This window comes from Gouania willdenowi, chromosome 6, assembly GCF_900634775.1.
Source record: "Gouania willdenowi chromosome 6, fGouWil2.1, whole genome shotgun sequence".
NCBI classification, from domain to species: domain Eukaryota; kingdom Metazoa; phylum Chordata; class Actinopteri; order Blenniiformes; family Gobiesocidae; genus Gouania; species Gouania willdenowi.
Genome location: NC_041049.1, coordinates 35,992,710 through 36,007,634, shown reverse-complemented (window position 1 = coordinate 36,007,634; position 14,925 = coordinate 35,992,710). Strand labels below are relative to the sequence as shown.

The window sequence follows — 14,925 nt, the reverse complement described above, 5'->3', positions numbered from 1 at the left end:
TCTTTTTTGACTAATAGTTATTTTTTGAGATATGTCACTGTTATCAGAGACACACTCATCACTGTCACTTTCCCCCACCTGCTCCTTTACTGTCTGTCTGCTCTCCTCCCCTTTACTACTCTTTGCCTCAAACTTCTCTTTCCAAACGCTTCTGCGTTTAGAAGCAGATTTCTCCTTCACAACCTCTTTCTCCTCCATCTCAGCCTCCTCCACCCTATCCCCCCATGTAGGACTACTGCTCCTCCCACCTGTCTCCTCCACCTGTGTCTCCTCCACCTGTGTTTCACTATTCATTTCATTTACCTGTACTATTTCACCCTCATTCTGTTTTTCAGTTTTTTTCCCCTTTTCTTCACCACCCTCACTCTCCACCACATCACCCAAAACTTGTGCTTCACCACCCTGATTACTTTCACCCACACCGTGCACATCATCTATACTCACCCCCCCTTGCTCCAGGTCAGACACAGCAGTGGAGAGGGGCGGGGCGCTCTATGCCGCCGCGATCGGCCGCTCGGACGTCACGGTCCGGGCCACAGCGGGTGAGGTGCCCGCTGCGGCCACAGGCGGCGGGGCGGATGGAGGTCTCTGCCCCGCGGGGCGGCGGAAGATCCCGCCACAGGGCCGGGGGGTACCCCCCGGTCAGGCGGAGCTGGATCCCCCCGCTTCGGACAGGCATTCACGGTGTGTCCCTCCTCATTACAACCGAAACATTTCATAGCCGATGAAGTGGCAAATATCACGTAGTCATAATCATCTACTTTAACACGGAAGCAGAGGTTGAGGTCCGCATCCCGGTTGTTAAGTATCATAAACAGCTGTCTACGGTGAGACACTACGTGTTTCAGCAGTGGAGATCTACATCCAGACAGAATCTTTTTGATGGGTGACACCACCTTCCCATGTCTGGAGAGCTCTCTGCTCAGAAACTCATCGGTTATGAAAGGAGGGACGTTTGACAGGATGACCCTGGTGGACGGCTGTGTCAGCGGGGCCACCTGTACAAACATTTCATTCACCGTGATGCCTGACTCGACTACGCGGTTCACCTTCTCCACCTGATCCAGGAAGATGACCACGGCACTGTTCATCCGAGCGGCCGACCTCACACTGTCGTGCCCAACCTTCTCTCCCACAGCAAGCCCAATGTCCTCCACACTACACGGAAAGCTGGTGTTGATTTTAATACCATGCTTTCGCGTGAGGTGGTTGAACGTGACTCCATTTACCATGGCGTCTTTAGACGCCGACCGGTAAAACCCCGGCAGGAGATAAAAGAAAAACAAACACACACACAAACAATAAACTTAAAGTGACAACTACAAACAACAAACCACATTAAATTTAAACTGTGTTTAACACACTCACTCAGCGTCTCACTCCACGCCACTCACTCACTCACGCATGCGCACACACAGAGAGAGAGAGAGAGAGATAGAGAGGACTCGAATCTATGATTTTAACTCTCCGAAAAAGCAAGGCCAGGTTCACACAAATTTCACAACTCGTCTTTGTTGGTTCTTATTTGAACTTTATTGACCACGGTAGACACAGTGGTAGACCACAGGTTATAAACCTGAAACAGGATAAATGCTTTATTATATCACACTTATCACCAGTGCTTAACAGGTTAATTTAACAGTTTCTACGTTACCAACGGACCATGTGCTCCTGGCTTTTTTGGTCCCGTCTGGTTCGGACAGTTTAATTTTCCTTTCGTTTCTTAACGCCTGTCAAGTGTTTGGAGCCGGCTCTTTTATACTGACGCTTTTGAACACAGTGACATCACAGAGGTGACGTCACTGCCCTTGTGTATTGGTTCTACCCATCGACATCAGTTTGTTCCATTTTTAACTCGGATTAATAATTAATATTATTCATTATTAACTCTTTGGGGATGTTCGTCCTGTGCTGGGACATTGAGCCGAACACACAAACACCTTTCTTGCATTATAGATAGATATATAATTTCAACCTTGTTTGCTGTTTTTTTTTCTGTAATGCTGCTGTAAAAAATAATTTCCGTGACGGAGTCTTCACAAGGGACAATAAAGTCTATCTGTCACGGCCACTACTGGAGCGCCAAGGAGTGGCAGTACTCTCCCTCTTCCCTTCTCCTTAGGTGGGCGTTTACCTTTGGTGGCTGTTGCAGATCCTAATCAACTGACAAGATGATACTGGGAGTGAGCTGCAGCAGGAGAGATTGTTCCTCACATAAAAACTGGAGCCAGTGTGTTTTCTGGCTGTTAACAGCTAAAGATTTGGTTTCTCCACCCAGCTCCTTGGAAACTGCAAAACAGTCAGCCGCTTTAAAACTCCCAGGATCCACTCCACCTTCTGCGTCCACTTCACCTCGAAATTGAATTTCCTCACACGGATCTACTCAGTTGTCATTCTCCGCTACATGTCTGCCGCCCCACCCTCACCTAACAAGCCTGCTCTGTTTCCTATTCTGTGCTGGTCCAGATTAATTGCTTGATCAGTTTTAGTTGTGTTTGCATGCTGTTAAGATTAGCGCAATTAGTTTGTAATTTAAATATCTCCTTCCTTGCCTGATACTTGAGAGTTCTGGTTGTGAGTTTGTTACCTTGTTTTTCAGTTTGTATTAAATCCTTCTGAAAATTATTAATTGTCGTGTCTTGTTGTCCTGCGCTTGAGCCTCTGCATACCGGCCGTTACACAATCTAATCTAACAAATGACAGCAACAAATGCCGAAAACACTTTTACAAAAGGTCAAAACTAATTAATGGGAAACACTTTTACTCCTAAAATGTGCCATTCTAAATCAACATTTGTAAGTGTGTTGCTCTTTGTTATTTTTTTTCAGCTAGTTTCGTTTTAAGATAATTATGTATATTTTCACAATTGAAAAATTATTGTGGCATTTGTAAAAGTGTTTTGCTCAAAAATGTAAATTTGTTATGGTATTTGTAAATGACAAACACAAGAAGCATGCCTTGAGGTAACCTTTTCTTTTCCAGGATGGTGTTCCCAGTGCAAGTCAATACACTGCCGTACGAGAGCATGCTGACGATCCGCCTCAGAGGCTCCAAGAAAAGTAAAAACCCAGAGCTGTTGTGCTGGGCTGTACTTTCCGTTTACAGTGACAGGTAGATTTGATAAAAATATCTTGACAATAGCAATTTTTAACAATTCTTTTTACAAACTGTGGCGGTTAATTTTCTGTTATGAAAATTCAAGCAAATAAGATAACATTAGGTACTTTTTTATTTTGTGACAAATTGTGTATTACACATTGTGTCCAGGCTCATTACAATAGAATGTGTCCAGTTATCACAAAGCAAAATGTAATTGGTGAGTTGTTTCATAATGCAGTTTAACATCTTATTAGAGGGCTCAAAATCTACCTGGATATCAGCAAAGCTAATGCATTTCCAGTTGTCTGAATCTTGTGTGTGTATTGATGAGTTTGTCTTTGCAGAATAAAATAGAACAATACCTTGTCACCAATTACATTTTCAGACAATAATAAACGTTACAAAAAATAGTTTAATCTCCTGAATGATGGTTAAATGCACTCAAAATGTATATACGGCTGATGAAATCAATTAAGATTACATTTTTTTTCAATCAAGAAGGTTTATAAACATCATTTCACACTAAATGGGGGAAATGACAATAGCTTTTTATATATTTTTAAGTCAAGTCTAACTTTCCGAAGTGTTTATTCCATGTTGTATCTGTGGCCATTGTTGTGTTCAGGACTTTGGTGTCTGGCAGTGTCCTACTCAGTTTGTCCTCTCTAGCCGAACAGCCTCTCCCTTCATCCTCCGCCCTGTCAGATAGCCACAGGCAGCCTGCGGGTGTCATCCTGCAGGTTAGTAACACCAGACTGTAAAAACTACAACTCACTCCCAGTCTAGTTGCCACTCAGATACTTCCCATATTGGGTACTACAATGTTTACTACTGCAAACATTTTTTGATGAAAACATGGTTATGTAATAGCAGTGCTATCTATCAATCAATCAATCATCAGTATATCAATAGTTTTATAGTACATAAATTGCAAAGAACAAAATAACAAAAGCCAGTTCTAAATCAAATCCACATGAAGTTGTAGCCACTTTGATTAACTTAAAAACAAATTGATTAATCTCATTTAGACCTAATTTAAAATAACAATAATAATATTGTTCTCAATAAGCTCAATTTGTTAGGACTTAAACATACTCCAGCGGACATCCACGGAGTGGACTCCAAATTAGCTAGGCTAATTAAGAGAAAAGCTCAGATTTTATGACCCGACGGATTTGTCCATGTACCTGGTGCTACACAAAATGTCGGCACGTATCAAACTGCATTAAATGTAACACGGTCCTGCATTTCACCACCTGGTGAAAGAAAGCAGGAGAGATGAAGACGAACTTAGAGGAGAGACTGGCAGACAAGCTACGAAAGTACTGACACTTTTAAAACGCGTCCCAAAAAGATTAGAAGGTGAGATGATATTGCTAATGTCTAGTGTTGTAGTAGTCGAGACCGGTCTCGAGACCAAATTTTAAAGGTCTTGGTCTCGTCTCGGACTCAGAAGCATTTTGACTCGGTCTTGTCTCGGGCTCGGGCTGCCCGGACTCGGGATTTTTCCTCAAGACCATTCGAGACCAGCACTAATTCCTGCTATTTTTAAACTTTTTTATAATGTGATAATAACAAGGAGAAGAACTGGATAAAACAAACCTTTATTTATTCTTTAATCCACCCCGTATAATGACCGCAACCTTCCTTAATGTGACTAAGTGTGTGTGTGTGGCTACGGTTTTAGTTTGGACCGCGTAACGGAAGGGAGATAGAAACTAATCACCGGTAAAAAGCCCAGTAAAACTCTGGGAAACAATCACCAGGAATAAATAATTGCTCCCTGGTAAAGATAGTAGCTCTAACAACTGGTAGAATGATAAACTACGGGGACGCATTTACTCCGCCTCTGGGTCCTAGTGCCTGTCACCCGGTGAAACCTGTTCCGTTTACCGAGGTCCGTGTGTGTTTAATAAGTCTGTGTGTGTCCGTGTCAAAGTCTGCATGTTTATGCCTCTGTCCATCCACTCTTTTCATTATATCCATGTCTTTTAAGGCTTTTATTACATAGTGTCGGCTGTCGTCGACACTACGCCGCAATCTTGGATTATGTCGATACCAGCGCGGCATCGCCTGGACTCAAATAACTGTAAAGAGGTCTTATATTAGTCTATTTTCTTTTTAAAGTGGTGTTTTTTTGTGGCTTTAGACTTCAATTACATATTTGTAAATAATATCTTCCCTACAATATAAATAGGTTCACAATACAACTATTTTTTTTATAGTTTGTTTCCATTGTATCCAGAATAATAATAAATCTTTCTCAACAAGAACTGTTGGAATCAGAATCCTTAAAATCCAAACGATGCCCAACCCTAGCAAAGAGGAAACACTCTGCGGTGTGTAGGTGACAAGCCATGTTATTTCTTGGCAGAAATACTTTTTAACACTTGCTGTACATTCAGCTGACATTAAAATCTTATTTTCAAATATGTAGAATAATTGTGAATTTATCAGTAGCAGTAGTAGTTTTAATATTTTAGTTAATTTTTTGCAGGCACCTTTTTTGTGCCTCCATCTGGAAAACTGCAGATTCTCTGTGGTGCCGTGCATGGAAGTTAAGCTCTGACCACTCGGTTCAAAGGTAAAAAATGATTTTTGTTTTTAAAAAAAAAACAGCCGAATTGTAGATAATACTTTAATGTACTTATTCACTCATGTAGTTTGGAGCTTTACATTTTGTTTTGCGCAGTTTTGTTACTTTTATGATTTGCGCTACAATGTCTATGGAGTTTGGTTGTCAGCGTCTCAAACATTTCCCAGGAACACACACACACTTTATTTATTTATAATAAAAATATACTAAATGAGTAAAATAAAACAAAAAACTAAACAATATTTATACAAAAAGTACACAAATTGACTCCAGAATCACTCTATAATGGCAACCAAAAACACTTACACAAAAAAATTTACAAAAAGACAACTGAAAGATAAAAAAACACAAAACGACTCCAAAAAACATACATTACAGAAAAATACACCAATCAAAAAAATATAAAAGTGAGTAAAAAAAAAAAACAAACACATTTATCATGTTCATGTCTCATAGAATTAAACCAGGTAACTCGCACACACTATTTTACTTTGCACCCACACATATACACCTTTATAATACAGAATACAGAGTATGTACACCTCTCTGTACATCCAACCTTTAAATACATACTTATTTGACCATAATTGACAACTCTACTTTAGCTCCCACTATATGAATACATACTTTCGACAGGCACTTTACCAGCAACCAAAAACAAGTGTACAAAAACTGCACAAAAAGACAACTGAAAGATAAAAAAAAATACATGACTCCAAAAAACATACATTACAGAAAAATACAACAAAAATATGAAAATGACTCAAAATACACAAAACTAAATATTTATACAAAAATACACAAAATGACTCCAGAATCACACTACAATGGCAATAAAAAATACTATAATTATACAAAAACACAACAGAAAGATACAAAAATACACATAATGACTCCAAAAAACATACATTACAGAAAAATACACCAAACCAAAAAATATAAAAATGAGTAAAAAAAAACAAACAACAAACACATTTATCATGTGAAGATATTAATAGACATAAACCAGTCGCACACGCTGTAATTAATAATAAACCCCTTCATAACACAGAGTACAGAGTATGTACACCACTTTGTACATCTAACTTTCAAACACACTCATTTGGCCATAATTAACTTTACTTATGCTCCCACATGAATCCATACTTCCGACGGGCACTGTACTAGTTTGGAGAAATTAAATATTTTTACTCTCTCACCTTGTAGAAAAGGTTCCAAAGTTAATAACAAGTACAGTTGTTTGTGGAGGTCTGTTTATCTATTTTTGTGTGGGGAAAATATTTTCACCGCTGTTAACGCGAGAGGTGGACTTACTCACGTGATCAAAAATTCCACACTCATTCCGTAAAGTCCTGCCTACCACGAGGCCACTGACCGACAATACCCGTTACTCACCTCCCTGGTTCAAGCCTATTCAGCCTCTGCCACAGCCAAACAGTTGTCCTGCAGCTGGATTCAAGTTTCCCACAGCTTATGGTGGTCACAGGAGTAAGCTCGGAGATTACTTGGCCCCCCCACAGCAGCACTCAAGCATGCCAAGGTCACAGCAACTCCCCGCTGAATGGCCTCAGGGAAATAATTACCTCATCTCAGAGCCAAGTTACCATGGGCCATGCCCAACAATCCCTAACTTCACAAGTCGAGACCCAAGTGAGTTTGCTCGGCTCAAGATCTCACTGGAGAACCTCTTACCACAGACTGCACCCGAGCTGTTTAAGTACCAGGTGTTGGTCGATCACCTGCACTTTGAAGAGGCCAAGCTAATTGCCGACGCCTACCTCAACTTTCAAACGCCCTTCTCAGACACGATGGTAGCCCTGAATGACAAGTACGGCCAACCACATCAGATAGCTCTGAGGCGTATAGCTGCTGTGTTGGACGCACCGGACATCAGGCGTGGAGATCTGGCTGCATTCGGGAAGTTTGCACTCCAGATACAGTCACTGGTGGGGATGCTGAGAACATTGGGGCCCGAAGGAGAAATTGAATTGCAGTGTGGCTCTCATGTTGCTCGTCTGCTAAGTAAGTTGCCATCTGAACAGAGAGCAGCGTTACCCTGCTGCATGTTCCATCAGGGGACACGCACCCACACCTTACCGGACCTTTCAGAATGGCTGAAATATGAGTCTTGGTGCCAGAACTCTGAAGGACAGATAGCGGGGAGATGGGCTCAAGAGAAGCCGGTGTCCAAGCCTGAAGAACGACATGGCAAGCGATCCATCACTGTCCTCCATGGTGCGAAGGAAGAAGCTAGGAAACCTGAAGTTCCAGTGCCAGGGAGCTCCTTTAAAGAGAACAAAAGTCGGCCATACTGTCCATTCTGTAACAATGAAGAGCACTACCTCAGCCAGTGTATAGCAGTATCCAAGCTGAATAAGGAGCAGCTGACAGAGTGGATTAGGAGTACGCCCAGTGCAACTTGAAAAAGACATGCAGTCTAAATATTTAGACTGCATGTCTATGAGCCCTCCTAGCATCTGGAGGCTTTGAGCTGTGGCAGTGCGGCAGTGGGCCAGGGGAAACATCTTCAGGTTCTGCATGAGATCAATGTGAGACCACCTAAGTCATCCGCGGTGGAGAACCATGGTGCAAGGGCCACGACTGAGGTAATATACCTAGACAGACCAAGAGAAGGCAGCAGAGTTCTTCTGAAAGTAGTCCGAGTCCACATTTATCATGGTGACCAAACACTTGACACCTTTGCCATACTGGATGATGGTTCAGAGAGAACTATGCTGTTGCCTGAAGCAGCGGAGAAGTTAGGTGTGGAAGGGACCCCAGAAGACCTACCTCTACGTACAATCAGAAAAGGATATACAGACCCTCGGCACTGCATTTGTGTCATTCACAGGTTCTTCTTCTACAAAGCCAAAGAAAAGGTTCAAGATTTCAGGGGCATTCACTTCAGCTAGCATCGGGTTAGCTGGCCGTACATACCCCATCAAGCAATTTCAGCAGAAGTACAAGCACCTTATTGGCTTTCCCCTGCGTAATCTCACAAAAGTGGAGCCCTTGCTTCTCATTGGGAGTGACCACCCGCATCTCATCACTCCCATTGAACCTGACAGGTTGGGACCTCCAGGAGGGCCTGCTGCCATTCGCACTAGACTGGGCTGGACACTGCAGGGCCCCACTAGTGTAGTCTGTGACCTCACCCGACCACATCAGTGCCTATTCACCACAGTAACCCCCCAGGTGAATGAGTTGATGAAGAACGTCGAGAGACTACGGCAGGTTGATACTGTTCCATTCAGAAGTGAGAAACTGGTTACTCATTCAAAGCAAGACCAAGAGGCCATAAGTATCCTTGAGTCCAAAACCACCAGAGTAGAGGTTGACGGCATACTACGTTATGCCACCCCTCTGCTTCAGGCCGCTAAAGAAGCCGTCATCCCCAGTCTACGAAGTGTAGAAATGCAACTGGCCAAAGACCCTGCAAAGGCTGAATCTTATCGAGTGGAGATGGAGAAGCTGATCAAGGCAGGCTCTGTCATTAAGTGTGACCCTGAAGTACCAGTAGAAGAAGGCCATGAGACGTGGTATATCCCACACCATATGGTGAGTCATAATGGAAAGAGGCTGGTGATCAACTGCTCTTATCAGCATCAAGGGCAGAACCTGAATGACTACCTGTTGCCTGGGCCAAATTTAGGAGCATCACTTTTGGGAGTCCTGCGGAGACATCAGAGGTATGTTCTACCAGATTCACCTCCTCCCAGAGGATCGTGCCCTGCTCAGATTCCTTTGGAGGGATGTCGGTTCAAGAGAGCCCCCTGCAGTATATGAGTGGCAGGTGCTACCGTTTAGAACGACATGTAGCCCCTGTTGCGCCATATTTGCCCTGCAGCACCATGTCACCGATAACAGCCAGCCAGATGACGAGGTGAGGATCTCAGTTGAGAAGTGTTTTTATGTGGATAATTGCCTCCAGAGGGTTCCTACCATCACTGAGGCGAGGTGCCTCGTCAACGAACTACGAGCCCTCCTAGCATCTGGAGGCTTTGAGCTGCGGCAGTGGGCCAGCAATGAACCAGATGTGATAAGCCACCTACCAGAAGAGAGCCGATCTGCGAGTGTTGAGTTATGGATGGCTCAGAACAAGACGGATGCCCCAAAATCCACCTTAGGGCTAAGCTGGCTCTTTCACGCTGATGTCCTAGGCTACAAGCATCGTCATGTAGAGTATGGCGTACCCACAATGCGCAATATTTACAAAGTATTGGCAAGCTAGTCTGATCTCCTGGGGTTCATATTACCCTACACTACCAGGGCCAAGATACTTTTCAGGCACCTTTGGGACAGGCATCGAGGATGGGATGACCCATTGCTACCTCAAGAGCTTCTACAGCAGTGGGAGGCCTGGGAGAAAGAACTACAAATCCTGCCTGAGGTCACCTTGTCCTGGCCATAGTTGCCAAAGGAGGTGGACATCTCAGGTCTTCACAGAGAGATACATATATTCTGCGATGCCTCAGAAGAAGCTTATGGTTCTGTAGCGTATCTCCGGACTACTGACAGACATGGTGGAGTGTATCTGTCATTTCTGATGGCCCGCTCTCGAGTCTCCCCCAAGCGACTTCACTCTATACCCCGATTAGAGCTCTGTGCCGCTTTCACTGGTGCCCAGCTCTCACGAGTACTTGAGAAGGAGCTTACCATCAACATTGACCAGACAATCCTGTGGTCTGACTCCACAACAGTGCTGACATGGCTGAAGTCTGAGTCGTGCCGATTTAAAGTCTTCATCGGTACTCGCATAGCCGAGATCCAAGAGCTGACCGACGGGCACGTCTGGAGATATGTAGACTCAGTGAGGAACCACGCTGATGACTTGACATGCGGGAAAACGCTGAGGGAGCTTGTTGAGTCCAAAAGATGGAGTCAGGGGCCCTCCTTTCTCCTGCTATGTCAAGACTCGTGGCCGGAGGATCACGCTGTGCCCCAAGCCGAGGATACCTCAGAGTTACGCAAGTCTGCCTTCTGTGGGATCACCGTAGATACATTAAGTCAGCCTACTCCAGACCTGAGTCACCTCAGCTCTTGGAGGGAGCTGGTAGAAGTGACAGTGCGAGGGTTGCATGAGGTGGCCAACTCAAAGGGTCCCCCCACTGCCGAAGATTACCGACAAGCAGAGAGGTTGATCTTCCAGATAGCTCAGATGGATAGTTTCCAGCAGGAGTACAGTCTACTGAAAGCTGGTTAACTGATCCCTAGGAGCAGTCGATTCCTCACTCTGTCTTTGGAGCTGGATGAGTAGGAAGAGCTCATCCGTGTCAGAGGACGACTCCGTCGAGCAGAAGACCTCGAACTAGCAGCTCTTCACCCAGTCATCTTAGATCCAGGTCATCAAGTAACCAAGCTCTTGATTGAAGATTTCGACCGTCACCTCGGCCACCCAGGCCCAGAGCGGGTGTTAGCTCAGCTTCAACAATCTTTCTGGATCCTGCGGGGGCTGTTCGACGCCATCAGTATAGCTGTGCAGACTGCCGGCGATGATGGGCCAAACCCGCTGTACCAAAGATGGCAGACTCGGCACGTCTGCGCCTATTCAAGCCTGCTTTCTACTCCACGGGGATGGACTGCTTCCGGCCATTTGAAGTTAAGGTGGGTAGGCACCGGGAGAAGAGATGGGGTATCATCTTCAAGTGCCTCACTATCAGGGCAGTTCACCTGGACCTCCTCACAAGCATCGATACGGACTCTTTCCTGATGGCCCTTCGCTGATTTATTGCCCGCAGAGGAATGCCAGCAGAGCTGTCCTCAGACCAGGGGACGAACTTCAAGGGAGGTGAGCGAGAACTCCATGAGACCTTCATGAGAATCTCCCCTGAGTTACAAAGGCTTCTTGCACCACAGAAGATCGTCTTCTGATTCAACCCCCCAGCAGATCCCCACTTTGGAGGGGTGTGGGAAAGGGAGATACGCTCGGTTAAGAGTGCACTCTATGCCACAGTGGGTGCTCAGCCTCTCTCTGAAGAAGTGCTTAACACTGTGCTTATTGAAGTGGAGGGGATTCTCAACAGCAAGCCTATGGGTTATGTTTCTTCGGATGCCAGCGACCCAGATCCGGTGACTCCCAACGTTCTTCTGATGGGGCGGCCCGATGGTTCTCTACCTCAAGTAGTCTACCTTGAGAACGAGCTCCTCAGTCGCTGCCGTTGGACGCATTTGCAAATTTTGGCGGACTACTTCTGGGCTCGTTTCATTCACCTCTACTTGCCAAGTCTTCAAGCTCGCCAGAAGTGGCAGGCTACACCAGCTGACATCGTACTGGACTGTGTGGTGATGATCGTGGACCCACATCTTCCCAGAGCCTTATGGCCGATCGGGAGGGTGGTCAAAACTTATCCCAGCTCTGATGAGTGCATCAGGTTGGCTGACGTGAAGGTGAAGAAGAGTCTGCACCCGGACGGTTTCCCGGCTGGTGGTGCTTCCCGCACTTCCTTCGGGAGAAGATGTGGACCATTCCACTCCAGCAACCTCAACTCCACCTGTATTACACATTTGGGGGCGGCTGTAGAAAAGGCTCCAAAGTTAATAACAAGTACAGTTGTTTGTGGAGGTCTGTTTATATATTTTTGTGCGCGGAAGATATTTTCACCGCTGTTAACGCGAGAGGTGGACAATAAACAAGACATTTCACCTATTTTTGTTAATATTTGCTCCAAAGGCTAAATGTTAAATATCTACTCGTGAAACGGTTGTATTTTGATTCAGTCATATATTATTTATTGTGGTTGTCATTTTTTTAAAAAAAAAAAAAGATGAAGCTGACAAAAAAAACATACTTTCTTTGATTTACATTTAGATGCTTGTTCAAGCTGAAATTATTTTGGAAGGTTTCTATAATAAATACGTAATATTCCTGAGAGTTTGGTGTTGATCAGATGAGGCCTGTCAATCTTATCAAATATAAAGTATTATAACTATAAGACTAAATAAATTAATTACTATTAGGCAGTCACAAAGACTGTAAAATAATAAGGGCTCTCAAGTCTCAAACATTGAGTGTGAGACACAATACAATACATTCACATGCTCACATGACTTTACATTTCTCACGCTGAGAAGTGACTAAACTTGCCATATGTTAGTAACATAGACTTATGTAAAAAATGGATATTATCTATAAATTGCCAATCTATGAATGGATGAGGCAAAGGCAGACTGCTCTGCTTGAATCAGTGACCTATCAGATAGCCAATCAGATGGAATGCAGTGGAACGTGTAGCAAAACGCACTGGCCATCGTTGATCGTAGAGCTCAACGGGAGCTTGGTACAGCCCAGTCAATAAGATCAGCTCATTAGCCAATTAAAAAATAACATATCGATACACATCAGCTAAGCAGAAAAAGGCATATATATATATATATATATATATATATTTATATACACTATATATATGAGTGATCTGACCGCAGCAACGTTACAGAGAACAAGGATGCGTTTACACACATGCACCGGAAGAGCCTTATTCACGATTACAGTAAGCATTAAAGTCTGTGTAAAGCAGAAATTTTGTGTTATGGTTTGTCCCACCACAGAAACATGTGTCATTGACCACTGAGCCAAATTTGAAAGTTAAAAAAAAGTATATAAATTTAGGTCTCAAAATCATGAAAAAAAAACCACTTCTCTCCGCTGAGGGCATGCCAGTAAGAGGTGCTGGAACCACACACACACACACACAGGGGAAGGGCACCGCCTCCATGTACTGTTGGAGGACGTAGCTTACAGTAACAATAGAAGCTAGCGCTAGCAGCGTCATCGGACGGACCGAGCCATCAGAGCCAGAAACTGACTCCCGACACGAAATGTAAGCACTGTGATTGGTCTTTTTGCGGAGCGATACGAGAGTTGTTTCTACAGTGGATTTAGTCAAAAAAAGATCAGAGACGAGCTAAAAGTGCTAGAGTTTTATTATTTCTTTTCATGGCTGCAGCACACATGACGAAGCACCACCAAACGGAGTCTATCACGGATAAAAGGTGTATGTTTACTGTTATAGACCTTTCTCACAACTTCAGAGTTTTGTACCGGAAATTCGCAGTCGTTGTGAGAACTTACTTCCTGTTGCGGTCAGGGCAACGGGTAAACAAGTAATGAGCAAGAGTTCTTGTAGCGTAACGGGCTGTTCTTGTAATGCCCAAAGACTTACTGGGGGTGTTCACTGGATACATCTCCCCTGCGCCACGGCACCAATACGGTTTTTCTCCGCTGTCCGCTGTCCGGTAATCCCCACCGGTTGCGTTTTGAGTGCGCCACGTTGCACTCTGGTTGGACGACTGTGATGTCACGAGACAGAGCAGTTCTCACAATATTTATATAATCGTGCGAGAATGCAGGTAAATTTAAGTGTTATAAACGCCACAATAAACAGGTCAGTGTTCCTAACGAAGGAGTACAAGAAGGTTGTACTCTTTGGATTTGTCATAGCCACATTTTTTTTCAACAGCCAACAGAGAAGAGATAAAACTGCACCAGTAAAACATGAACTAAATCAAAGTTGCTGCAGTTTACAGTGCAGTTACAGTATGAGAGTAAACAATATAGTGAATGTGATTTGTTTTTACACATTATGACGTTTTGGTGTTGTAGTTACTTGAAATATAATCTGAAGTGTTTTAGTTTGAAAAGTAACCAGATATGTTATTGCGGAATATGTGCTTAATTTCCTGCTTAGCTTCATTTGGTCTGTGTTGATTGATGCGTCGTGCTCCGGTGTCCGCCAGAAATAGAAGCCCTGCGTATATCTGGCGTAGGGCACCGAACCATCACAGCAGGGAAGGAACAGACACGCACCGCAGCGGACCTGTAGGGCCCTATAAAATATAAAAGTGTTATTTTTTTCCAAATTCTGTTTTATTTTTTTCCACTTAAATTTTTTAAATTCTGTTTTTTTAGAAATATTTATCATTTTTTAAAGAAAATATTAGTTTTTAACTCCTGTGAGGAAACAAAATAAATAATAATACATAAAAAAACTCATAATTAAACAAAAATGTATGTGAAAAATAAATAAAACAGTAGATATAAGTTGTAGTGTCATGTATTATTCTGACTTCTCCTTTTTAATTATTTATGTCATATAAAGATGTATGAGAACAGCATTAATGTCACCATATTTCCTCTCAGGGATCAATGGTTTACTGAATCTGAACAGGTTTATTGATTCATTTCTGATCAGCTTAGTTTAAATTAGTCGCTGCTATGGAGTCACTGATTTCAG

At 43.5% G+C, this 14,925-nt stretch overlaps 1 protein-coding gene across 4 annotated transcripts in view; it reads left to right on the top strand.

Annotated features, from left to right (window-relative positions):
* The window catches only part of pik3c2g (phosphatidylinositol-4-phosphate 3-kinase catalytic subunit type 2 gamma), a 179,211-nt gene that overhangs the window by 82,061 nt on the left and 82,225 nt on the right, over positions 1 to 14,925 (top strand). For all 4 annotated transcript variants that reach the window (XM_028450119.1, XM_028450121.1, XM_028450122.1 and 1 more), the window contains 2 exons: positions 2,983 to 3,111; positions 3,725 to 3,839. In XM_028450119.1, the coding sequence (XP_028305920.1) occupies positions 2,983 to 3,111; positions 3,725 to 3,839 (244 nt within the window). The remainder of the gene's footprint in view (positions 1 to 2,982; positions 3,112 to 3,724; positions 3,840 to 14,925) is intronic.